Genomic DNA, 25,043 nt, shown 5'->3' with positions numbered 1-25,043 from the left:
AAAAAATCAACTACAGAAGCTGTAATTAATATTTTTCTAAAAGTAAAGTATTTAAAGGAGATTATTTGAGAAAGTATATACGCGGATGGAGTAAAGTCAAATTTGTTTTAAAAATTGAAAAAATAAAATAAAATAAAAGGAAATTCATTTAGAGCAGCGGCACTACAAGCGTGCGTAATTGCATTTGTATCTGTTTGACTCTGCTGTTGTTGTTGGCACCTTCACCACCACCACCACCACTTTTTTCTGTGTTTCTCTCTCCTTTCATCGTCAATTTCACAGCACAGTTAGAGAGAGACAGAGAGTAAGCAATTTCACACTCACACACCCGCTTCCCGTAATTCCCCATTCTCTCTCTTTTCCCCTCTTAACTTTCGAGGGTTTTCAGTTCCCAATTTCAATTTCATTGCCATCGCGAATCAAAAGGTTTCGGGATCGAAAAGGTAGAGTTTTTGTGCAATTCCGATTCGGCAAATGGCGTCTTCGAGTGTAGCAGGCGCTGGATCCACCGATTCCACAGCTGCAAGAAGAAACACCAAGCGACCCAAGTGTAATGCCCTCTGAATCTCTCTTGATTTTTTTTCCTTTTGAGCTCAATTTTCAGTGACCCTTTTTCCTTTTTTGTTGAAGTTTTCCGTTTATTATGGAAATTTCTTAATTTTTTTTATTTGGGGTTAAATTGAGAGTAGGTTTGGTCCTTTGAAAGGAAAGTGCTAATGGGTTTGTTGTGGTTCTTGTGAAGGGTGTGTATGTGTGGTGTGATGGTTTCACTGTGTAAGTATTTTGTCCATGATAATACCTAGATAAGGTATCTGTTGCTGAAATTCTATTTTATGAAAGATATAACACTTCATGAAAGCAAATATCCACTTGATTTTGTTTATTTATTTTGAATTTAAGAGTTGGTATTTGTGTTAAGAAAGCTTTTGGCGTGCATATTGGTTGTTTATTGACCTAATGGAAGAGTTCAATGGAGTTGGATAGTATGTGCTGATTTAACAACAATGCTTTTGTTTTGTGTGTTTTTATTGGTACCTCAAGAAAACTGAACTGAAAAGTGTTTTTTTTTATTTCTTTTTTAAATTTATTGCTTTTTAGATTCAAAGTTTACCCAGCAAGAGCTTCCAGCATGTAAGCCGATTCTCACGCCACGAGCGGTAACACTACCTATTACTTTTTTTAATGCGTGGCTAATGATTGTATATGTACCTATATGAATCGTTATTTATGTGGTGGTAATGGTATAACTTCTGCTTATTTTAAGTCCTTCACTGCAGGTTATTTCGGCATTCTTGCTTGTCAGTGTTGTATTTGTTCCTATTGGAGTTGCTTCACTAATTGCTTCAAGAAAGGTAATGTTGAGTGCTATATTGTGTTGTATTCATGCTTAAAATTATATATAATGATGAGTATGACTTTCATTTTCTTGTATCTATCAGGTAGTTGAAATTGTTTATAGGTATGAATCTAAGTGCATACCAAACAATGTTACTGACAAAATAGCATACATTCAGAGTTCAGCAGATAAAACATGCAACATAACTCTTAAAGTAAGTCTCCTTGACACCAGTTTATCTGTTTCATTTAAAGTTTAAACATCATCTTTCTGTTAACTCTGTTCCCATATTGACAATTAATTGAGGTTATATTGCAACAATCTATTCTTATCTTAAAATTTGCTCTTATAAAAAGGTGGAGAAGCATATGAAATCACCTATTTATGTCTACTATCAGCTTGACAACTTCTACCAGAATCATCGCCGGTATGTTAACCCATTTTTCTCTCATGCATCGCACATTCTTTTTATCTGTTTCAATGTCTCATTTACAAAGTGAGGGAAAAGTGTGATTTTAAGGAACAAGGATCTCCTGGTCCTTTCTTCAGTGGTTCTTACTTCTTGCCCAATGTTATGTTATCAATGGCAGATGGCGGGTCATGGCGGAAAACAGAAAAACTGCCATAAAATTATGGCGGATGCCATGGCGGGTTATGGCGGAATAATGGCGGTCATATATATTGCAAAATGTGATATAAAATTAGAAAACTAACTACATATAAAAAGAAGGTTTTGAGAAAAAAAGAATAAAATGGTTGTACAATAGTGAAAAAAAAACTGAAGTTATAAAAGGAAAGTAGAGAATTAAAATAAATATGGAGAAAGAAACTTGGAAGTGAAAACAGAAAAATAGAATCAAGAAAACAAAATAATAAGGAAAAACGAAAAAAATGGGAGAGTAAAACAGAATGGGAGAAGGAAAAACAGAACTGAAAAAAAAAAAAAAATAGGAGAGGGAAAAACTAAGAAAGAGGGAATAATAAGCTGAAGTTATAACAGAAAAGTAGAGAATTAAAATAAATATGGAGAAGGAAACTTGGAAGTGAAAACAGAAAAATAGAATCAAGAAAACAAAATAATAAGGAAAAACAAAAAAAATGGGAGAGTAAAACAGAGTGGGAGAGGGAAAAACAGAACTGAAAAAAAAAACAGGAGAGGAAAAAACTAAGAAAGAGGGGCAGAGTCCAGAGACACAAAATAGAAAATGGACTTCGGAAAATAGGGCCTTCCATTCACAGTTGCCGGAAAACAGCCGGAAAGGATGTCTTCTCCGGCGAAAATGGTGAAGGAGAAAATGGCTTTAGAGAAGAAGGAAGAAAAACAGTGTAGAGAACCCTAAATATTTTACCCTTCAGAAAATTGACCGCTTGAGAAGAGAAGGTAAACCCTAAAAATTTTAAGTGGAAAGAGTCTATTTTGCCCTTAAAAAACCCTAAAATACATAAAAACAAGGACAAGATTGGAATTTCGCTATCTATTTTGCCCTTAAAAAACCCTAAAATACATAAAACAAGGGCAAGATTGGAATTTCGCTCTCTTTCTCTATTACACTTCAACACGCACACCAAGACACTACAACTAGGGCTTAACCCCTGCGAAGAAATACTTCACAGCAGCAGCAGGTGGCGGACCGCCACTCCATTGCGGCACAACAGCAATGAAGAAAGGAAGAAAATATGTGATTTAGGGTTTGGGCTCACGGATTATCTTTTTGGAGCAGGTCCAATCAATGGCCCAACTCAATTTTTCCCACAAAAACGCCGTTTTTTTACATTTTCCGCCATGGCTGCCGTTACCGCCATGCGCGTAACGGCCGCCATGGCGCCGCCATTGAAAAAGGCCAGAAAACGGTAACGCTGTAACGGCGGGGTCAAAAACCGCCACCGAATTCCACCATGGCGCCGCCATGGCTGCCATTTAACAACACTGTTCTTGCCAATTATTGGAGGGGGTGGGTGGGTGGGTGGGGGGGGGGGACTGCTAAGAAACTGCCACTTTTACTCCCTGTCTTGTTTTGAAAGCTTCTGTCAAGCTTATTCTCTTAACTCAGTCTAGTGAAATTTTGAATGGCCAATACAAAACTAATTTTCCATTTTTACACTATATCATAGTAGGTAAATCCTGGATAAGCAGCGCAGAGCAGCCAAACCCAAAAATGCAGTTATGGTATAGCAGATTACAGAGCAACCCTTGCACAAAATTGCAAATATAGTGCATGTGATTTTAATAGACACATTTAAATGCTCAAAACTCAAAGCTTAGACATTTTTCATTAGTAATATTTATTGAATTTAAGTTTCATTTAAATTGTAGTCTATTGTGTTAGGAAACAAATATGGATATTACAGGTTATATGATTTTATTTAAGGGAAAAGTAGCTGCAAGAGCTATTACAGTGAGGAAACATATCACCAGGGCAAGAGATCCTTCAAAGAATGCAGTTTCACTGCCCAGCCTAATTGTTACACAAAATGATTGACTCTACACCCTACAACAAGCATGCCAAATCCTTCCCTTTCCAGAACCAGAATTCACTACCCCTCCTTGACTAACTGCTAGTCATAAAACTAACTAGGCGGCCCACTTGTCTTCTTCCTTGTACACTTTCCACACCTTGGAGCTCGTGGGATGCAGGGCCAGCATTAGTTGACCATTATCCACTCTCAATTCATCTTCCGTTATAGGTCCTATTCCTCTTGCACTATCATGAATCTAATTTGTCTTAAAATCTTGAGTAGAACTAAAATTTTGAGTCATTTAGAAAGTTATTAATGATGTTTATAACTCAAGTCAATTTTTCTTTATGTAAAATAGGTAGATAGATTATATTAGAATCTATGCCTTTTTTACATGTGAAAGATTAAAACTATTTTCTAGATAGTAGATACTATAGCCTTAGCCTCTCTAGTTTTAGCACTTTATACCTGCTCCGTTAACTTTAGGAGTTATTGTGATGTTAGTAATATCTTAAGAGATAACAAAAAGCAATATTTTTAACGAACAAACAATATATAATGCAAACAATAAAGTAAATATATGTAAGAACAATGTCAATCTATAGAAGGCAATATAATGCATGTGGTTTTGGCTGCCAGGCAATAAAATAGAGCCTCTGATATAACATGCTACTTCACAAACTCAGAAAAAACCTCCACATCCATGGTTTGCAGTGCATACAAAACTGAAAAGGTGGAGCAAAAATGTGTAAAGTACTGCAACAGAGCCTTGGACAAAGCAGAGACCAGCAAACAGAAGCTGGTTCTGCCAGAAAAAGAATGGCTTTGGTTGGAGAACTCATGGAGATGGCTGGAAAATGTTCAAACAGGGGCTGGAACTGCTTGGCTTCCTGTAGATGTGCAAACAAGGAGGTGGGGCTTTTGGGTTTTCTTGAAGATTGAAGTGATTCTAAACCTATGTTAAGGCATCTGCCAATACAGATGATTAAATGGATGATGAACCTCTGCTAATTTGGTAAAGAAGAACATGTTGCCTGGAGCACTGTACCCAAGGTGGTGTGCAGAAGCACTAGGTCCCATAGACCTAACCTAACTGCCACTGGAGAGTTTTGGAATTAGAGGAGGGATAAGAATGTAAATGTGAAGAACCTAAGTTGAATCTGAATCATCTTCCTCCTTTCTCTTCATCTGGAATCTGTCTTATTGCACTCTTTGGGCTCTTCCCTCTGTTCACTTTCCTGATACTTCTTGGCACTTCTAAGTTGGTTGCTTATGATGGGATTTATATGTTCTTACATAAACTAATTTCATAATAAGATCAGTGTGCATCATCTAGTTACATTTATTTCTGTGATCGCTGTTAACAGTTGCTGTTTTTATAAGCATCCTTGCACCATAAGATTCTTCTGATGCAAAGGGTGTAGAATAACCTAGATCGCCCTAAAAATTGGGTAAGCAAACCCCTTAGGAGGGTACTACTGCTCAGTTGTAGTCTGCATGAAAAACACTATGCAGTGGAAATTTTCTAGCAGCCAGAGGCTGCTATACCATGCAATGCCTCTATAGTGGGACAATTTACTTCTGTTAATTACTCTGCTCTATAATTTGTCAAAGGTGTGACAAGTCTGGGGAAAATTTACTTGTAAACAATTACTTTTTATTTCTATATATTTTTTGTTCAAGCATTGTACATCAAAGTTGATGGTTGTGCTCCCCAACCTGTGCCATTTGTCTTAATTATTTTAACAATTAAACTTTGCCTTGCTTTAAATCATTGAACAGTTCTTTGAAACCATTATACATTGCTTAGTGATGGCGTTGGCATGAAAACTTGTTTCTGACTTTTTACTATGCAACAATTCACCTTGACAAATTGGATAGATGGCATTTTATTCCTGTAAAGTTGTCTTATGTCAGACTTCTACTTTATGTTAATAGAATGAAAGTTTCAGTAGTCAGAACATATTAAGTCAGAGCTATGTATCTGTTAGCCCTTGGTTTAAAGATATACAAAATTATATATACAGAATGGACTTATAATTACACAAAGCAGAAAAACAAATGATTTGCCAACTGGCATGAAGTTTATTTGCAAGCAATCATCTAAAGTCTAAACTTGCAAAAATCGTTTTTTAGGTAACAAATTACAAATATATTATTATACATATTTAGAGTTGTATCAATGATTCTGTTATCTAACATCTAGATCTTTGGGGAAGTGTTGGAGATAACATATTACTATTTGTATGGGATGTAATGTAATTTATGTTCATTGTAGTTTTGTGACTTCAATGTCTTTGACTATTTGGTTCCTTCAACTATTTTCAGTCTTGATATATTTATAATTATAGATTTCATTATGTATGATTATTTATATTCTTATAATTATGGTAATATTCTATATCTATAATGTAGGTATGTTAAGAGCCGAAGTGACGAGCAATTAAGGGATCCCAATGATGAGAATTCAACAAGTGCTTGTAAGCCTGAAGACACTGCCAATGGAAAGGCAATTGTACCTTGTGGTCTTATAGCTTGGAGTTTGTTCAATGACACATACAGCTTCTCTCGTGACAACAAGAATTTGACAGTGAATAAGAAAGGCATCTCCTGGAAGAGTGACAGAGAGCACAAATTTGGAAAAGATGTTTTCCCTAAAAACTTCCAGAGTAGTTCTGTTAGAGGTGGTGCAAATCTCTCTGAATCTGTACCAGTAAGTAGTAACATGAACTCGTTTTGATTGAAATAAACTTCTTTCTTCATGCATAGTTATCTTCACAAGGTTCAGCAATGTAATTAGAGGTTGTTTTGGTTAGTGGAGTCATAATTTAGCCTTATTTACACCAGCATGTTTTCTGTGTTAAGCTTGCATCTTTTGATTTATTATATGTTGCTTTGCTGCTATACTGCAATTGTTATTTATTTTGTTGTTACTATTTTTATTGGTATTCATATTGTACATATAGTAATAGTTGTTCACATGGCAAATTATTCCACTGATCCACATAACTCCTCCATTTCAAATTTTCAATTGCTTCCAGTATTTCCTTTCTGACCTTGTGATTAGTGTGGGTATTCTCAATCAATAGCTTGCGTCAATGGGATATATTGCTCACTTTTTGAATGTAAAATGGAACAGTTGAGTGAGCAGGAGGATCTTATTGTTTGGATGCGAACAGCTGCTTTGCCAACTTTTAGGAAGTTGTACGGAAAGATAGAGATGGATCTTAATGAAGATGATACAATAAGCGTAACTCTGAAAAATAACTACAACACATACAGTTTTAATGGCAAGAAAAAGCTCGTACTGTCAACTACTAGCTGGCTTGGTGGGAAGAATGACTTCCTTGGCATTGCCTATCTTACTGTTGGAGGATTGTGCTTCTTTTTAGCTTTGGCTTTTACCATTGTATATTTTGTCAAGCCAAGGTAAATACTAAATACATAAGTTTCCTCTATTGCTTTAGAGTTTAGACCATGAAAGTTCCTCTCCAAGTGGGAAAATTCATGTGGTTGTTTGCATGGGCTTACTTATTTTGTTGCTTAGTGTCTTATTTGTTTGGCCAAAAATGGTGTTGGATGCATTTATTTGTAGCATACATTAGCACATGGGAAACTTAAATTCTTGGTGCTGTGTACTTACCAACAAACTTGGTACAGAACATGACTAATAACTTCTTACCAACAAAATTGGCACAGAACATGCCATTGGTTCGACAGACTATATGGAGTATTAGGTTCGAGCATTTAATTTCAACCTCTTCTTGCTCTATAACTCTTCAAATCAGGATTGATTACATTAGTCAATTTGATTAGAACCTAAAATATTTGGGTAACTTCCATGTCCGGTATGTTGCAAATTCATTGTGCATTTATGAAATCTTTTTTGCTATGAGGGTTTCCTTTAACATATGCAGAAGCTTTTATTATAACTTGCATAGGAATTAGGAAGAGGTTGGTTTAAATGTGATGACAATATTTTATTACACATGATGCATATATTGGTGCTTCTATTTCACAGTGTCCATTGTACAACTTAAAATTCATATCTGTTGGATTTTATAGGGGTAAGTCTTGGTGCAGTGGTAAGGTGGTCGTCATGTGACTTGGTGGTCATGTTATTATTTATTTATTTATTTTGGGGGGGGGGGTGTCCAAGAGCCAAGAGGTCATGAGGCTTTAATCATGCAAACAGTTTCTACTTGTAGGGGTTAAGGGTGTATACATCTACCATCTCTAAACCCCATGAGGTGGAAGCCTCATATTAGATTTTGGGTAGTTTATGGTCTAAAAGATGTCTAAAAAATTTATAATAATTGTTTTTCACAAAATGAAAAACCCTCAATAAAAGGCTGATTTTTTTTTTTTTAGAAGTAAAAAGTAGCAGCTTTTGAAAAAGAATTTCTGAAAAAGCTGTCATAGAAATAAATAACTTGTAAATCTTAGACAAATGGGCTCTTATATTAGATGATAAAATTTCACTTATAAATGAACATCGCTTAAATTTTCAATTATTACTGTTAGTTCATAACCTATCTTCCTATCTGTCTTTGTAGGCAACTTGGAGATCCCTCATATTTGTCATGGAATAGGAATCCGGGAGGGCACTGAGCAAAGAAACTAAATATGCTTGTTTGTTATTTTCATGAATACAAGGCTTTGGTATTCTAAATTAGCGGGTGTAGTTTTTGTACATCTATGTTACCTTATTGCTAGCAGCACTTGTGAATTTAGTTGTTCTTAACTTCATATCCCCCACCTCTTCCCCACATAAGAACCAAAACACATTTTTTCTTCTTTTTGTACTGTGCATGAAAATTGAAATATGATGTATGCTCTGATATATAGATATATATATATAGCTTCCAATATATCTGCTAGTTGCATTTCATACAACCTGGGAAAAATAGTGGTTCTTGTTTGGTTTACCTTTCTTTGTCTTTTACTAAGCTTTACGTAGGTCAGGAGTCTTGTGGAGAGAGGTAGATTTGTCAAAATGGGTACCGTATTCAGTCAAGGTTACGAACAAGTTAACCCATAAACTATTTGGATTTTTTCTGGCCCAAGGCCCTTAACCGACCGCTTCGACGGGTCAACCTGTTGTGAATCTCTCCTTTAATAGTTGGTTAGAGGGATAAGATCACATTCAAATCCTACCACATACAAAAGATAACACTTCTGTGCCCCCTCTCTCATGTCAACAATTTAAATTATTAATATAAAGTAAATATAAAAATAATATAAAAAATTAATGATTTGAATATTAGACACTTAGAAGATATTAGCTATTAAATAATAATGAATAAATTTTATGATGGTTTTTTTTTCTGGATATATATATATATATATAAATATAAATATAAATTTTTTTTTTAAAAAAATTCATTTTAAATTTGGTGAGTTTATTCATGAGCCAATATGTCTGGATAGTGAGTTGCATAGTTTTAGCATTTTTTTTGGACTCATTGCAAAAGTGAACTGCGTTGGTTTGACTCACTGTTGAGTCTAATTCTAACCCAAGCAAAGGTGAATGGGTTCATTTTAACAGCTTTAGAGTAAGGTGAAGTTTCCCATGAGAATTAGCAAGACCTTCTTTATTCTTGACAAGTATCTTAGGTTTTGTTAATGTTATTGTTTCTCAATCGATGAGATTAGCTTTGGTACTAAATATGATGCATGTTGGATGGCAATGAAAAATTTCTCCAAAGATCGAATGGAATTTCAACAGAATACAAGTAGAGCTTTATATGCTTGGTGGTTCATCTCTACATCGGTGCCTCAGTCACTGCTTATGTGGTTACCTTTCCTTTCTTTTCATTCTTATACTTTGGTGAAAGTGTGCCTATTATCTTAGTGTGGTTATTAATGTTGTAACTGTTCTGGCATATGTAGGTTTGTAGGTGTACATGAGGATGTGGATCTTCTTAGAATGTGTGTTTATAACATTTAATTGAGTTTAATGTGATTTTGTAGAATTAGTTTTAGTGAAAGTAAGTTTACATTAATTTGGTTTTTGTTTGGATAACATATATTAAAAAAGTGATTTTGACTAAGAATGTTACTTAAATATTTTTGGTCAAAATTGTTTTTAGTGTGTGTAAATTATCAAAATGGGTTATTAATGTTTATTTATAATTATTTTGATACATACATTAATAAATGAAAATAAATAGGTTTGCACAACACTGGTTTTATTTATTTTTTAATATATATTGTATTATTATCGATTCAACTTTAATTCAAAACGGTTAAATAATTAAGTAAAATTTGAGCTAGTATCTTCAATGATCAGTAAAAATATGCAAGTAACTATCTAATGCTTTCAATTTTAAAAATCAAAGGAAAAAAAGTTATCTCTTCCAATGTGACATGTCTCAAATTTCAGTAAAGACCAGCTGTAGGACTTAAGTAAAAAATTATAATATATATGAGTCAGATAAATTACGAAATGAAAAGGTTAAAATTGTATAATGATTAAAAACAAAAGATATAGTTATATAATATATTAAAAAATATTTCTTTATTTTTAGTATCCATTTATAGCTCTAAATTTAAATTATTATATAATTATACAATTTAAAATTACATTACATACTCACTTTCATATTATTTTTCAATAATTTTAAATATGTTTTAAACTTGTGTCTCACATAAACACTACATTAATTATGTTCTAAATCACCAAATTGATACTAAATAATCAAAATTTATTTATCCAATTCAATTTGATCTCAATACATAAATCAAGACTAAACTAAATAAATTAATTCAGTTTAATGTTTAAAATTCTTTGAGTTGATGCAAACTAATGGATAATTTTGCTTCCTATACTTATTTCAACAATATATATATATATAAACATGAATTAAAGAACAAAATTCTATAACCTATGTTTTGAAAACTGGTGGCTTAAGAACCGCCAACCTTAACCCGAACGGTTTTATTGTTAGAACAAATTAAATTTGAGATATGATAGCCAAACCAATATATTTTATTGTATAAAAAGATAATATTTAATATATGTTATATTATTTTGTTTAAATATAATAAAAATAAAGTTATATAATAAATATATTTATAAAAATAAAATATAATTTTTTAATATATATAAAAGTAAATAATTTTAATTAAAAATATTAATTTTTAATTAAATATTATATCTATATTTAATTATCACTAATTCAACCATGATTTAACCACAGTTAAATTATTTTCACGGTTCAGTAACCAGTCCTATTTTAAAAACATTGCTTATAACTAATTTAAAATAATATGAATTCTTTTTAATATTTTTTTATTCCTTTAAGTAATTTTTAAAAAAAATATAAGATAATATTTGTGTTTTTTAATTTTTTTAATACAAATTGAAACAAGTTTTTAATATGTATTAAAAACACATTGTAAAAATTATTTATAATAATTTTGAAAAATATCAAATATTATATAATAAAATTTATTAATAATATTAAATATAATAAATTTTAATATTTTTTATTTATTAAATTCATATATTATATATTTTTAGAAAAAATTTAAAAATTAAACATAAAATTTAAAAATATTAAAATATTGATTATTCTATTTATCAGCCCTAATACAAGTTAAAATGTAAAGATACAAAATAAATATTCTTCCAACTGGCAATCGCGTCATGTGTGTCGCATAGTACACCTCAGCCTTTGTTGTCTTGGTTGGTGCCAATCACTCCCCTATTCTATGCTAACAAAAATAAAAATTAGTATTCCTCCTCTTTTTTAATGTAATATTTTTAATTAAATTATATAAACTAAAAACATAATTAAAAGGAAATTTTTTTAATCTTTAAATGAGTATTTTAATATGTTAATTTTATTTTATTTAATATTATCAAATTTAATTATATTATGAATATTCTAATTTCAAAAAAATTACCTTTTTAAGATCTCAAATTTATGATTTTTATAAATAAGAAAAAATTAACATTGTATAAAAATATAAATTTAAAACAAATTTAAACAGTGTCTTATAAAATTATTTATAGTAGACATGCACCTGACTACCTGAGTCTGTTGCACACTTGTACAATTGCACTTGAATCGCTGTCTGAAACACAGCAACGCCCGTACCTACTACTCACTGTGATCCCACACACTCATGTCTCTCTCACGCTTCATCACTCCTCTCTGCTGCACTTCTGCAACTTCAGGTACCTTTCTGTGCTTGCAAATTGGGTTCTATGTTTGTTCCATAAGGGCTATGCTATGCAATTTTTAGATGGAGTTCTTTTTCTTTTTTAATTTTCATTGCATGAGTTTGGTGAAGTTGCTACATTGAACAAGTATTTGCAGTCACAAACTTTATTAAATATAATTTTGGGTCTGTCGATTGTTAGCTCTAGTTTGCGCTGTTTATTACTTGAATGGTTGATTCTGTTTATGTTTCTCAAATTAAGGGGGTAAATGGTTATGTTATATTAAAAAAGTGAGTTGCATGTGCTAAAGTTCATTTTTTATATTATCTAAGTGATGGGCTATGGCTTGAGCTAGAAGATTATTCTTGGTTAATCTATGTTTTTCGATGTACACATTAAATGAAAGGTTGAAACTTTGAAGTGCATTGAGCATCACATCTTTCAGAATAGTTGATCCCCATGTAATTGGGATTTAGGATATGACAAAACCTAAAGGGTTTTGCTTTGCATGTTTTCATACTGCTTATAACAAAGTATCAATTTACTGCTAGGAAATAATAAATCTAAATTAAGTAATTTTATTTCAGTGTTGGATTATCTATCTTTCTATGTGCTTATATAACATTGCACATCTCCTTATAAGCCTTCTTGGAAGGATTGATATGATTTCATTTTTGACAGATTCTTTGGTGACTGCATCAAATGTAAAGAAGGAAATGAACAGTACAGCCTTGGTATGACATGCTCATTTTGAAAATTTATATATATCTAAAACACGTATCAGATGAGAAAAGAGAGCATGAGATTAGTACATCTCAATTATAAAATTAAAATGGATGGTTTAAAATTAAATTTATCTAAAATAATCTTGACCATTCACGTGTGGTTGTATGACTGAGATTATCACACCTCACCTCTTGCGCTCTCAGTAGATGATGCGTGCACACAGATACACGTACACACACATATTTTTTCTAGGAACTAAAGAGAGACGAAAATGTATGTTTTAGTGCTTGCAGAGCCTTGAAGACTCTAAAGAAAGAATCAGGAAAATGTTCAACAAGGTTGAACTTTCTGTTTCTTCCTATGACACAGCTTGGTTGGCAATGGTTTCCTCGCCAACTTCTCCTCATACCCCATTTTTCCCTCAATGCTTGAATTGGTTGTTGGACAATCAACTCTTTGATGGCTCGTGGGCTCTTCCTGGTCACCATCCATTATTGATGAATGATGCTCTCTTATCCACCTTATCATGTATCCTTGCATTAAAGCAATGGGGTGTTGGTGAAGATCAAATTAACAGGGGTATTTTACTCTCCTTGCTATTACAGTATTGCTTTCTCTGGTGCATATAAATGAATTTCCTGATATTTCTGTAGGTCTTCAGTTTATTGAGTCAAACATTACTTCAATCAATGATGAAAAGCAACACCCTCCAATAGGATTTGATATACTTTTTCCTTCTTTGATTGAATATGCACAAAATTTGGGCATTAACCCTCCAATTGGCGCCACTACCTTGGAAGCAATGTTCCAAAAGAGAGAGAGAGAATTTCAAAGGTAGTATTTTGATTTTCTATTGTATATATTTCATGATTTTTCTTGTCTTCGAGATATTTACAGTTTTAAAGATTCTTTAATTAAGTTCTAGTTGCTATGAATTTAAAAGTAGTGATCTTATTTTCCACGTTTTGTAAATTCCCAAAGCTGACTCCTTTCTTGTGCATTTTGCCTTACCTTAGAGGCAGTCAAAGCAATTCAGAAGGGTGGAGAGCATATCTAGCATATATTTCAGAAGGAATGCGGAAATCAAAGGACTGGCAAACAATCTTGAAGTATCAAAGAAAGAATGGATCTTTGTTTAATTCACCTGCTACAACAGCAGCTGTTTTTCAGCACCTTAAGAACGCTGACTGTCTTAATTACCTCCAATCTGTATTAGAGAAGTTTGGGAGTGCAGGTATGGTTTCAGACCTATTGTTTCTCTAAATTTAATTTTAGTTACTGTTTTTTGGTAGATTAATTGGTCTTTCTTTTTTTATTTTTGAAAAAAATCAGTTCCAACAGTTTACCCTCTTGATATATATGCCCGTCTCTATATGATTGATAGTCTTGAAAGGTTGGGTATCAATCATCACTTCAAAGAGGAAATTCAAAGTGTATTGGATGAAACGTACAGGTATTAATCCATTTGAAGTTGGATTCACTTGTTACTGTAAATTATAATATGTCAGTAACTGCAGTAGTAGGAAAGCAATTATAAATGTATGTGAATGAAAATATGAAGATACCATTCTATAAAACACTCAAACCTTTGTCCAAGCATAGAAACTTTTCATTTTTCATCCAATGATTCTGAGTATTTAATTTATGGAAAAAAAAAAAAACAGATATTGGCTACAAGGAGAGGAAGACATATTCTTAGACCCCACCATTTGTGCAATGGCATTTCGTATGTTGCGCCTCAATGGTTATGATGTATCTTCAGGTTGGATGATTTGCAACATTTAAGTAGTTTAGAGTTTTTGTTTTTCAGATTAAGACCAAAGAAGCTAATATGTACATTTTGTCTCTGCAGATCCATTTTATCAATATTCCGAAGATAAATTTGCAAATTCCTTGAAAGGGTACTTGAAGGATGTTGGTGCAGTTTTAGAGCTATATAAGGCTTCACAAGTCATGGTACATCCAAATGAATCAGTTTTGGTGAGACAAAGTTTGTGGACGAGACATCTTCTGAAGCAGGATTCATCCCCTTTCCGATTATATGCTGATAAACTTCAAAGTTATGTTGACCAAGAGGTAGTTTCTTGCCTTAATCTTTCAAAATATATACTTGTACAATTTTATAATCATTCCTGATGGCTGCAATGTTTTTGTATTTAGGTCAATGATGTTCTTAATTTTCCTTATCATGCAAATTTGGAGCGTTTATTAAACAGGAGATCAATCGAGCATTACAATGTAGAGGAAGCAAGGAGTTTAAAAACATCATATAGGTTAGCCTCTGGTAGTTGTTTCCAGTGTCTCAAATTCCTCTTTCTTTGAGATCAAATTCTTGATTGTTAGTATGGTCCAGATCTTGCAATCTTGCAAACCGAGAAATTCTAAAGCTAGCAGTGGAAGACTTCAATATCTGCCAATCAATACACAGTGAAGAATTGAAACAACTGTCCAGGTATTTCTTCTATGTTTCTCTTTTCAAATTTTCAAAGATATTGAAAGATCATTATCATAGCTGAAGTTTTGGCAATGATTACCAAACGTTAGTTTTACCTTTTAAGTGTATCTTCTCATGCTTTTTCTTCTGCCCTGAAGTTATTGTTGACGAGCCTGGGTTCTTTTATTCATGCTATGACTTGATTTTGGTTTTGTAGGAACATTATTCAAATAAGTGTCATGAATTAAGTATCCTGCTCATATTTTTACTAAGGAACATACATTTTGTTAGACTTGAATGCTCAAACTGGGAACAATTTTTTGAAAGAATTCAGAAATTAAACCAGAATTTGTTGGAAAGAATGCCTAAGCCCTAACATGTAGTTTCCTCCTTCAAACAAACTTCAGCAAATTAATACACAATGAATAAGAAAACTGTCATACGACTCATACCTGCTTAAGAAACACACACCTAATGGTTGTAAAATATCACATAACTGTTCCATCAGGTTTCCTCTAGTATGATCTAACTATACTACATTATCATATGCAGGTGGGTTGTTGAGAACAGACTAGACAAACTAAATTTTGCAAGGCAGAAACTGGCCTACTGTTACTTCTCCAGTGCAGCTACTCTTTTCCCCCCTGAACTTTCTGATGCTCGCATATCATGGGCTAAAAATGGGGTGCTCACAACAGTTGTTGATGATTTCTTTGATGTTGGAGGTTCTGAAAAGGAGCAAGTAGACCTTATTCAACTGGTTGAGGAGTATATTCCTACTCTTAATTGAAACTAGCAATCTCTTTGATTTCTATTTGAATTCTATCACAATGTTCCTGCACAAACAGTGATCTATGGAAATTGAACTGCAGGTGGGATGTAGATATCAATACTGTTAACTGTTCTGAGACAGTTAAGATAATATTTTCTGCAATTCACAGCACAGTTTGTGAGATTGGAGAGAGATCAGTCAAGCGACAAGGACATAATGTGAAAAACAATGTTATCAAGATTGTGAGATGTTTCTTCATGTTTCTGCTTACATTTTCTGCTAATATTATTTGATTTTCCTGTTCAGTTAAATGTTAACAGTGGTCTGTAGGAGAACATGAAAACCCTGAAACCTTTTTGCCCCTCCCTCGAATTATAAAAGAATTCTAATGCTAAATAATGTAGCTGCAAACCTTGACAATAATGACATGTTCTGCATATTAGTGAAACATTAGTTTGACACTTTTTAAATTTACTTCAATGACATGAAAATTTACATTGTATCATAAAGTCCTCATGCAGTTCTCTCAGTTAAGATAATTTTTCTTAACCAATGAGACTTTCTTTTGCTTTACAGTGGTTAAATTTGATCCAGTCTATGTTTAGAGAAGCTGAGTGGTTGAGAACCAAGACTGTGCCAACAATCGACGATTATATGGACAATGCTTACATCTCATTTGCATTAGGTCCAATTGTCCTTCCAGCCCTCTATCTTGTTGGACCTAGGCTTTCCGATGAAGTTGCTGAAAAGCATGAGTTGAATTGTCTGTATAAGCTCATGAGCACTTGCGGGCGTCTTCTTAATGACATTCACAGTTTTAAGGTACATAGTCCATTCCTACTCCGTGATTCCATTGCTGACTTTAAGGTGATTAATGTTTTTGTTATGGTGTAGAGAGAATCCGAGGAAGGGAAATTGAATGCGGTGACTTTGCGTATAGCTCGTGGCGGTGGAGTTGCAAGTGCAGAAGGTGCCATTGAAGAGATGAAAGTTATTGCTGAGGAAAAGAGAAGAGAACTCCTGAGATTAATTTTGCAGGAAAAAGGAAGCTTAGTTCCAAGAGATTGCAAGGATTTGTTTTGGAAAATGATAAAAGTGTTGCACCTATTTTACATGAAGGATGATGGATTTACTTCACATGACATGTACTCTAGTGTGAATGCAGTAATTAAAGATCCTGTGGTCCTTAATGAATTGTAGGTACATGATTAGCAAAGCCATAGTTCTCTGTCAAAGCCACTGGTGTGATGCCTTAGTTCAATAGGACATAGACATGACAAGCCATAACTGCAATTACTTTTGGGTGATCATTGTGTATGAATAGAAATGGCCAAATCTTTCCTAGCACTTGATAATTTTTTTTGCTTTGGTTCTCTTTTCCCCTTTTAATCTTTTGTATATTTCGTGATGCTTATTTTCTCCGTCTTGGCCATCTCATGAATTTGGTGTTGTGCGATCAGCTAGTCAAAGATTGGTGCTAACATGAATTTCATAAGATAAATTAACAAGCTTTAGCTAATCCTAAATCTTGAGTATGCAGTCTAACAAACAGCAATACTAAGGTTTTTGGAAATGCTAAATAACTAATCATGAGTGGATCGAGAAAAATGGTAGAAAAGTGAGTCGAGACACATTATTTTGTTTTTCTTCTTTCTATAATAAATTCACCTGGTAGATATAGTGCAAAAAATAAAATAAAAATGGAGACTCTCTTCATTTATGTATGATCGCTTTCAGACTGTGTCGCGACAATATGTTTGTCATTTAATATATATATATACAGCAGAACTGCGTCTACTTGATATATACGATGTTTCAACATAGTAGCAGTTCTGAGCTTCCTCCTTTTATAAGCTTTTATAAAGCAAAAAAGCTGAGATGCAACATTTTCTAACGTGTCACTGTAGATACAGAATAAAAAATTAATTTGATAAAAACTATTATCAATACATTATAGATCATGTGATTTTTGATAAAAACTTATTATGCCTTTTATTGTGTGTTCAAATTCATTTGCCACTATGAAATTATAGTAATGTTAGAGCTCTTTCAAATTACTTGTAAGTTGAGTTTTATCAATAAAGAGAAACATAGATGCTAGATCTCGATCCAGCCATGTCGGTATCTAACCTGCGTTGTTTCTGTTCAGCAGGTATCTATCAATCAATGTCCAATTTCCTTCCATGTGCTAAATAAATAAAACTTATAGCGCACGAAATTATAAATTTTTTTTACCAGAAATTCCTAGTGAGATTATCCTTTTTGCAATAGCCTTTCGTTTATTTAGCTCTTGTTAAAAGCATCAATTGTAGTACATCATACAAAGTTAAAACAGTACATAGAGAATAAACTTAGTGCCAATGCATAGAACAGACAGTACTCAGTGAACTGAAGGGAAATTAGGAAATTGAAAGGTCACTGCCCTGGTCAAACTCAAACAGACATTCCATGATTTAAAAAATTCCAAAAGCCGTTACCAGTAGAGGAGATCTTGGGAATTACTCACCTATATCACTCATATTTCGTTAGTTCGAATGTAAGCTGTCAAGATCCTCAGGTTCCATATCACCATGCTGAATGTGAACATGAGTTACTTCATTTAAAAGATTAAAAAAGCTAGCTAAATCCAATTCAAAAGATGAAGTTCATTTCCTTGGTGGATGCTTCTCCTTATGGTCCTAGTATTAAGGTTCACTGGTTCAAATATTGAATGCATCAGTGGCTGGTAACCGCAACAAAATTCAACTGATACAAGAGCAGGTCTCGAAAACACTAATTTGCTTGTAGAAAATCAAGTTAATGAATGCGTTTGCAAATTAATACTGTAAGTAGGAATACTACTCTTATTCTATTATGAGGTAAATGAGGAATAACAATAGCAAAATTTGCAGTACCTCGGCCAAAAATATGAAATTTTCTAAAGTTCAGACAGTTAAACTTGGGAAAAAATTGAATATTGGAAGAAACAACATGAGTCACTTCATTCCATAACAACTTTTGCACCAAGAGCTTTCAATTTCTCTATTATTTGTTCTCCTTCTTCCTTTGAAACTCCTTTCTTTATAATAGAAGGTGTTTTTTCCACTAAATCCTTTGCCTCCTTCAAACCTAAATCAGTAAAACCTCTAACCTCCTTGATGATTTTAATTTTGGAAGCCGCTTCATACGACTCCAGTTTCAATTCAAATACAGTTTTTTCTGGCTTTTGCTCCTCCTTGGCTGCTGTTGGTGCTTTTGCTGCCATTCCAGCCAAATTTGCAGTTCCTGCTTTCATAAAACCCACATTAGGCATCTCCTTCACCCCCATTTTCTTCATCAGAAGGAGACCCAATTCTGCAGCTTCAGCTACAGAAAGAGATGCCATTTCATCAACAAGCCTGAAAACTCTCTCTGATGGGGGGCCTCGGTGGTCATTGGGATCAAATGTTGCAGGATCAAAATCAGCTGGGAGACTTCTTTGGTCAATTTCCACTTCCTCTACATCCTCTTCCTCTTCTTTCCTTGCAGGTTGACCAAAATTTCTTGAAAATACATTTAAATTACTAGCATTAAGCCGTACTACCGTCGGATGAAGAGGTTGTCTACATAAACCATTGGGTAAATAATGCCTTATTCTGAAAAGCAAGCTCATTCTTGACTTTTAGGGTAGCTATCTCTCAGAACAGAAAATCAGCCCAGCATGACACACATTGTGAACTCCTATTGCAGCAAATAAATATCCTGACAGCAGAACAAAACAAAAAATTTTGTTTAAGGATTATCATTCAAAGCTTAATGAAATATTGTACATCTTATATTGGATCAAACTTTCAACTAGCATCACCAGATAACCAGCAAAATCAAATCCTAGAATCACAGAAAAATAGCCGCGCAAGACTCCTCAAAATTTGCATATTGTTTAGAGTACATCACAATCTTGAGAAACGATGGACCCCCATACTGTGCATATTCTAATGTCACAGATGATTTCAGAGAAATGAACAGTTCTTGAAGCATTTAGAAACCACTCAAAGTCAGCAGCTTAACAAAATGGAAATATAAGAATGACAAGCATATAGGGAAAAAATGAACCACAAATCTCACAACTAACAAATTCCTAGCATAACTGCCAAACCTTATATCAGCCAAATCAAAGTCAAAACTTTCATCACACTCCCACAATCAAATCTTATGTACCTTACAACAATGAACATGCACTCCAAAATAAAATCCAATTCCAAAATGCTAAAACCCAAAACAAATATTAATATGCCATTATACAAAGACCTTCAAACATGCTGACAGACCAATATAAAATTATTAAAATCAGCATAGTAGTGGGGAAGAACAAAGAGCAATTTACAAATGCTAAAATTTTATCTTTTTTTTTTTTTTTTTTTTTACAAATTAAATTTGATCTTCTATCCAACAAAAAATTAAACTCAGTCACTAGGATGCAAACTTGGCAAGTAATATCTCACAGTTCATAATCAGTTCCACAACAAAGCGATTCATTTCTTCCAAAAATAAAAATAAAAATAATGAAATGTTTAGAATGACACCACAAGTGAGATAGTTTATGTTTATCACATGGGAATCAATGAGCGAAGGAGGAAAATTATTTTCCAAAACGCTGAATAATGAATATTAAATTTTAAGTGTTAATCTAAGAAGAAGAAATAGACAAGATTAAAATTAATGGTTCAACTAGTGGGAGATTGTATGTACTGAAAACCATTCAAACGAAGCCCATTACAATGACTTCGCAATTGAGTTTGGTACCGTTCCACAGAGAGAGAGAGTAAGAGAGAGAGAGAGATTACAGAGAGTAAGAGAGAGAGAGAGATTACAGAGAGTAAGAGAGAGAAGAGACGATAATCTTTCCTGACCTGTGACCTAGAGAGAGAAGGTTGGAGGGAGAAGAGGTAGTGCACACCCCACTAAAGGTTAGGGTTCAGAAGTGAAGATGAAACCAAGGTGTCGAATTAGAAATTCTTAAACTTTACTGGGTACATTTCTTCACTTTATTTTTAGAATTATGCATCACCAAAAACCAAAGTTATCCCTATGTGACTCTTCTTCTTTTTATTTTTTATTTTCTAAAAATAATTAAAATTAGTTAATGTATTAGTTTTTAAAACTCAACTATAATTTTTTAGGTATTTCTTTATTTCAAGTTGAATTTTATTATTGTGAGAGTATTGTGTTGCATAGTGAAAATTTAAACTCACATTAATTGATTCACACAACTAATACGGTATTCATAAATTTATCTAATTGAATGTAAATTATAAAGATTGAATTAGGAAAAAAAATTTAAATTAATTACAAAATTTTAAATTTTAAATTGTAAAAATTAAATTATTTTATTAGATTGGATTGAATTTCATATTCAATTTTAAAAAATACTCAATCTAAACACAATTTATGTGTATATATTTAGTTTTATTTATTAAATTCACTTTTTACATATATAATAATATTATCATAAAAACAGAAAATAGTTTTTTTTTCAAAATTTTACTTTCAAAGTTAAATTTTATTATTATTATTTTAGTAGAATTTAAAGTTGTTCTTTTTGTTTCAACTTTTATTATATAAATTTTATGTTTTATGTAAAAATTAAGTTCAAATATAAAGGTAAAAGATATAATAAAAAATTTATTTATCATATTTTGACTAAATTAAAAATATATAAAAAAATAGAATCATCTAATCCAATTAAAACTACTTTTAATTAAATTAAATTATATTTAAATCAATATAAATCAAATTACAATTTACTTTTATAATTAAATTTAATTTTTTTAATTAAAAATAGATCTAAACCAAACTACAAATTCTATAGTTATAATAAAAATGTGTCAACGAGTATAAAGAGACAAATATGAATATAAGTTTGAAAGTATATATTTTAAAAGAAAGAAAGAAAATGAACAAGAAACATTTGAAAAAAAAGAGAGATAAATTTTTAATGTATTTTTTTTGTAATTTATTTTTATTTTTTAAAATTTGAAAATAAATTGTGACAAAATAGTAGAAAACGTTGGACCTATACTTTTTTAAATTCATCATATTTCATTAGATTTTATTTTATTTTAATTATATTTTTTATTATTTTAAATTTTAAATAAATTCAAACAATATACATTACTTATAACAATAGAGAAAATAGAAAGAGTATATTGTATATGTATAGAAATAGATATAAAAAATATATATCAGTAAAGAAAGATAAACATCAATTTTTCTTTAGAGAACAGAAGAATTGATGTTTCAACTTTATATTAGACAAATACATTACATTAGATAAATAATAATTAGAATAAAGAAGAATGGGTGAAAGATAGAAATGTAATGTCTTAACTTTAATTTTTAAGTAATAAATTTGTATAATGAGAATAATAAAATTTTTATTTAAATAAAAAGATCTCATCATAGAGTTTCATAAAACAGTTTAAAAAGATAAAGGATTACAAATTTATATCAAAGACTGCTATAGGACTAATTCAATTACATCATAATTTTAAAAATACAAACTTAGTCTTATAGCAGTTCATCCTTCTTTCACTGAGTTTGGTGCTGATCGTCTCGGTTACCTGAAAATAAATGTAAAGGTGAGTACTCTACACTATCCAACACACATAAACATAGAGACTCACCACAAATACTACACATTTACTATCATATTTAAATCATGCATTCACAATATAAGCATCTCAATCTCAATCACAATCACCATTCATCATCTATTGAAATTTAAAACACAACCGGTGCATTCATTGCATCAACATTTCACACACGTTCGCTTATCACACTTAGCCACGCTAACTGTGGCACTGTGATCACAGTTTCACACCATGAATGGTCGCCGGTTACCCCTGCCTCACGGATACTGCATGGGCAGTCACAGGTCACTCAACAAAGGTAGTGGTCAGAGGTCTAGTCAGGAGGAGAGTGTGTAGCCTGTAGTGCACTCACGCTCACTGTTGGTGTCACCACCATTGTCTCTTCTCCAAGGTATTTCTACCATTTTTATCTTCTATACCTCCAGTGTATCGTTGAACCATTCACAGCACACGACATAATTATCCATAGTCATTAACATTACACGGCACAAGTGCCTGCATTCATTCATGGCATACAGCCTATTGGCCCACATTCATCTACCACACACGACACACATGTCCATTTCATACACACAACATTTCAACATGCCATCTATACTCAATTCCATCCATTTACATCATTCAAGAACATGCAAACACACCTAATATCACCCATATTAGGCTCAATAATTTCACTCATCACATTTTCAATCAAGGGTATGTCAACCCCACAATCAATTCACACATATCCTACTCCCTATCTCAGTCACTTCACAACATTCAATAGAATAAACGGTGAATTAAACACAATAGGACAGGATAGAATCCCCTCTTACCTCGAATTGAAGACCCACACACGAATTTAGCTCTAGGGAGTGTTCCTCATGCAAACTTAGTCCTAAATACATAGAGGAATCTCATAAGGATAAAAGAAAACCAAGAGAACAGAGAATGAGAGAGAGAGATCGAAACTCTAACCATTAAAACTCACCTCTAAGCATTCCCTACACAAATCCAACCTTCAATCTTACTCCCAAGCGGCTTGGAGGCAATTTAATTGGTGAAATAGGGTTTAGAAGTGAGAGAATTGAAGAAATCTCAAAGGGAAAGTGAGAAATAACCCTTCCCTAAATCCTAACCCCTTTAAATCCTCTTTTGATCGTGACACTCTCGCTGCAATGACACCCTCTCTCGCTACAGCAAAAATATCAGAAAAAACTACATTCTGGTTTCTGCAGAATCTCGCTACACTGAGACCCTTTCGCTACAACAAGATTGCACCTAGAAATGCACCCCAAACTGTTGCTTTGTCACTACAGCGATACAGTCTCGCTACAGCGACAGTTTCACGCCTTCCTCCCAGGGCTTTCTCGCTGTGCAGCGAGAACACCCTGCACCAGAACACTTAGCCAAATTCCAGTCTGATTCTAGCATACACATGTATTCTCATCACCCTATATATATATATATATATATATATACACACACACACACACACACACACATAATAATTAATAATAATACATGAAAGTCCACGTAAACACTTATATTAATAATTAAACTATATTACAAAATTTGGAGCGTTACAACTCTCTCCTCCTTTAAGGAATTTCGTGCCTAAAATTCAACCAAATGCATAGAAGTTATATAAACAATCCTGAATATAACTCTCTCATTCTACTCTCCATTTTCCAGGTGACATCTCCCTTATCACTAGAGCTCCATATCACCTTCACCAATGAGATCTTCTTACCCCTCAGCTGTTTAACACGGTGATCCACTATCCTCACTGGATACACGTCATATGACAACTTTTCTCTTTCTTGAACCAGGTCAAGATCAATCACATGGGAAGGATTCGACACATATTGCCTGAATTGTGACACATGGAACACTGGATGTAGATTCGAGAGGTTTGGAGCAATGTTATCCAGTATGCTGCAGGGCCAACTCTACTCAGCACTTCAAATGACCCAATGAACTTAGGAGATAGTTTCTGAGATTTCAGAGTTCTCCCAACTCCAGTCATAGGTGAGACCTTTAAAAACACATGGCCACCCACTTGGAATTCCAAAGGCTTTCTTCTTTTATCATAGTAACTCTTTTGTTTATCCTGTGCGGCCTTCATCTTCTCCACCAATGGCAGGCACTCCTTCCAAGTCCCGTGCTGCTCAAGCACACAAGCTCTCAATAAGTCCTCCAGGGACTGGATGGTTCTCTCTGTCTGGCAGTCGGTTTGGGATGATACGCCGAATTAAGCTTCAACTTCATGCCCAACGCCCTCTGTAGGTTTTTCCAGAACCTTGAAATAAATCTTGGGTCCCTATCAAACACCACACTAGTCGGCACCCCATGCAGCTTGACTATCTCCCTTACATATAATTTTGCAAGTCTCTTCAACTTATACTTCATATTAATCGGGAGAAAGTGTGCAGCTTTAGTCAATCGGTCCACAATCACCAAATAACATCATGATTATTTTTGGTCCTTGGCAAATCGGAGACAAAGTCCATAGAAATATTGTTTCATTTCCACTCAGGGATCTCTAATGGTTGCAACAA

General features: G+C 33.1%; 3 protein-coding genes across 7 annotated transcripts; 2 read left to right on the top strand and 1 right to left on the bottom strand.

Moving 5' to 3' along the window:
- Positions 1 to 161: 161 nt before the first annotated feature.
- Positions 162 to 8,660, top strand: LOC113853974 (ALA-interacting subunit 3). 3 transcript variants are annotated; one of them, XM_027484726.1, is made up of 9 exons: positions 177 to 304; positions 389 to 550; positions 1,099 to 1,157; positions 1,278 to 1,352; positions 1,440 to 1,550; positions 1,693 to 1,763; positions 6,209 to 6,506; positions 6,933 to 7,222; positions 8,350 to 8,660. In XM_027484726.1, the coding sequence occupies exons 2-9, from the start codon at positions 475 to 477 to the stop codon at positions 8,402 to 8,404; spliced, it is 1,035 nt and encodes a 344-aa protein (XP_027340527.1). In that variant the 5' UTR covers positions 177 to 304; positions 389 to 474; the 3' UTR covers positions 8,405 to 8,660. The 3 variants fall into 3 exon arrangements, with proteins under 3 accessions (XP_027340525.1, XP_027340527.1, XP_027340526.1); XM_027484725.1 differs by having other exon boundaries at positions 223 to 356; positions 393 to 550; positions 8,350 to 8,659; XM_027484724.1 differs by having other exon boundaries at positions 162 to 550; positions 8,350 to 8,634.
- A 3,202-nt stretch (positions 8,661 to 11,862) lies between these two features.
- LOC113855184 (ent-kaur-16-ene synthase, chloroplastic) lies at positions 11,863 to 17,245 on the top strand. Of its 2 annotated transcripts, none has more exons than XM_027486705.1 (14): positions 11,863 to 11,978; positions 12,645 to 12,697; positions 12,983 to 13,268; positions 13,343 to 13,523; positions 13,706 to 13,923; positions 14,022 to 14,142; positions 14,354 to 14,451; positions 14,542 to 14,765; positions 14,850 to 14,962; positions 15,043 to 15,141; positions 15,676 to 15,891; positions 15,996 to 16,137; positions 16,472 to 16,717; positions 16,790 to 17,245. In XM_027486705.1, exons 1-14 carry the CDS (start codon positions 11,927 to 11,929, stop codon positions 17,093 to 17,095), a joined length of 2,355 nt encoding a protein of 784 aa, XP_027342506.1. In that variant the 5' UTR covers positions 11,863 to 11,926; the 3' UTR covers positions 17,096 to 17,245. The 2 variants fall into 2 exon arrangements, with proteins under 2 accessions (XP_027342506.1, XP_027342505.1); XM_027486704.1 differs by having other exon boundaries at positions 12,974 to 13,268.
- Positions 17,246 to 18,168: 923 nt separating this feature from the next.
- LOC113855217 (50S ribosomal protein L7/L12) lies at positions 18,169 to 20,871 on the bottom strand. 2 transcript variants are annotated; one of them, XM_027486759.1, is made up of 2 exons: positions 20,764 to 20,871; positions 18,169 to 19,615 (listed from the first exon to the last, which is right to left on the bottom strand). In XM_027486759.1, exon 2 carries the CDS (start codon positions 19,524 to 19,526, stop codon positions 18,876 to 18,878), a length of 651 nt encoding a protein of 216 aa, XP_027342560.1. In that variant the 5' UTR covers positions 19,527 to 19,615; positions 20,764 to 20,871; the 3' UTR covers positions 18,169 to 18,875. The 2 variants fall into 2 exon arrangements, with proteins under 2 accessions (XP_027342560.1, XP_027342559.1); XM_027486758.1 differs by having other exon boundaries at positions 18,169 to 19,620; positions 20,764 to 20,846.
- Between the last annotated feature and the right edge of the window lie 4,172 nt (positions 20,872 to 25,043).

Source organism: Abrus precatorius, unplaced genomic scaffold (genome assembly GCF_003935025.1).
Source record: "Abrus precatorius isolate BTA unplaced genomic scaffold, Abrus_2018 Scaffold11, whole genome shotgun sequence".
Lineage (NCBI taxonomy): Eukaryota > Viridiplantae > Streptophyta > Magnoliopsida > Fabales > Fabaceae > Abrus > Abrus precatorius.
The sequence above is the reverse complement of the archived record's forward strand: the minus strand, read 5'-3'. Positions and strand labels throughout refer to the sequence as shown.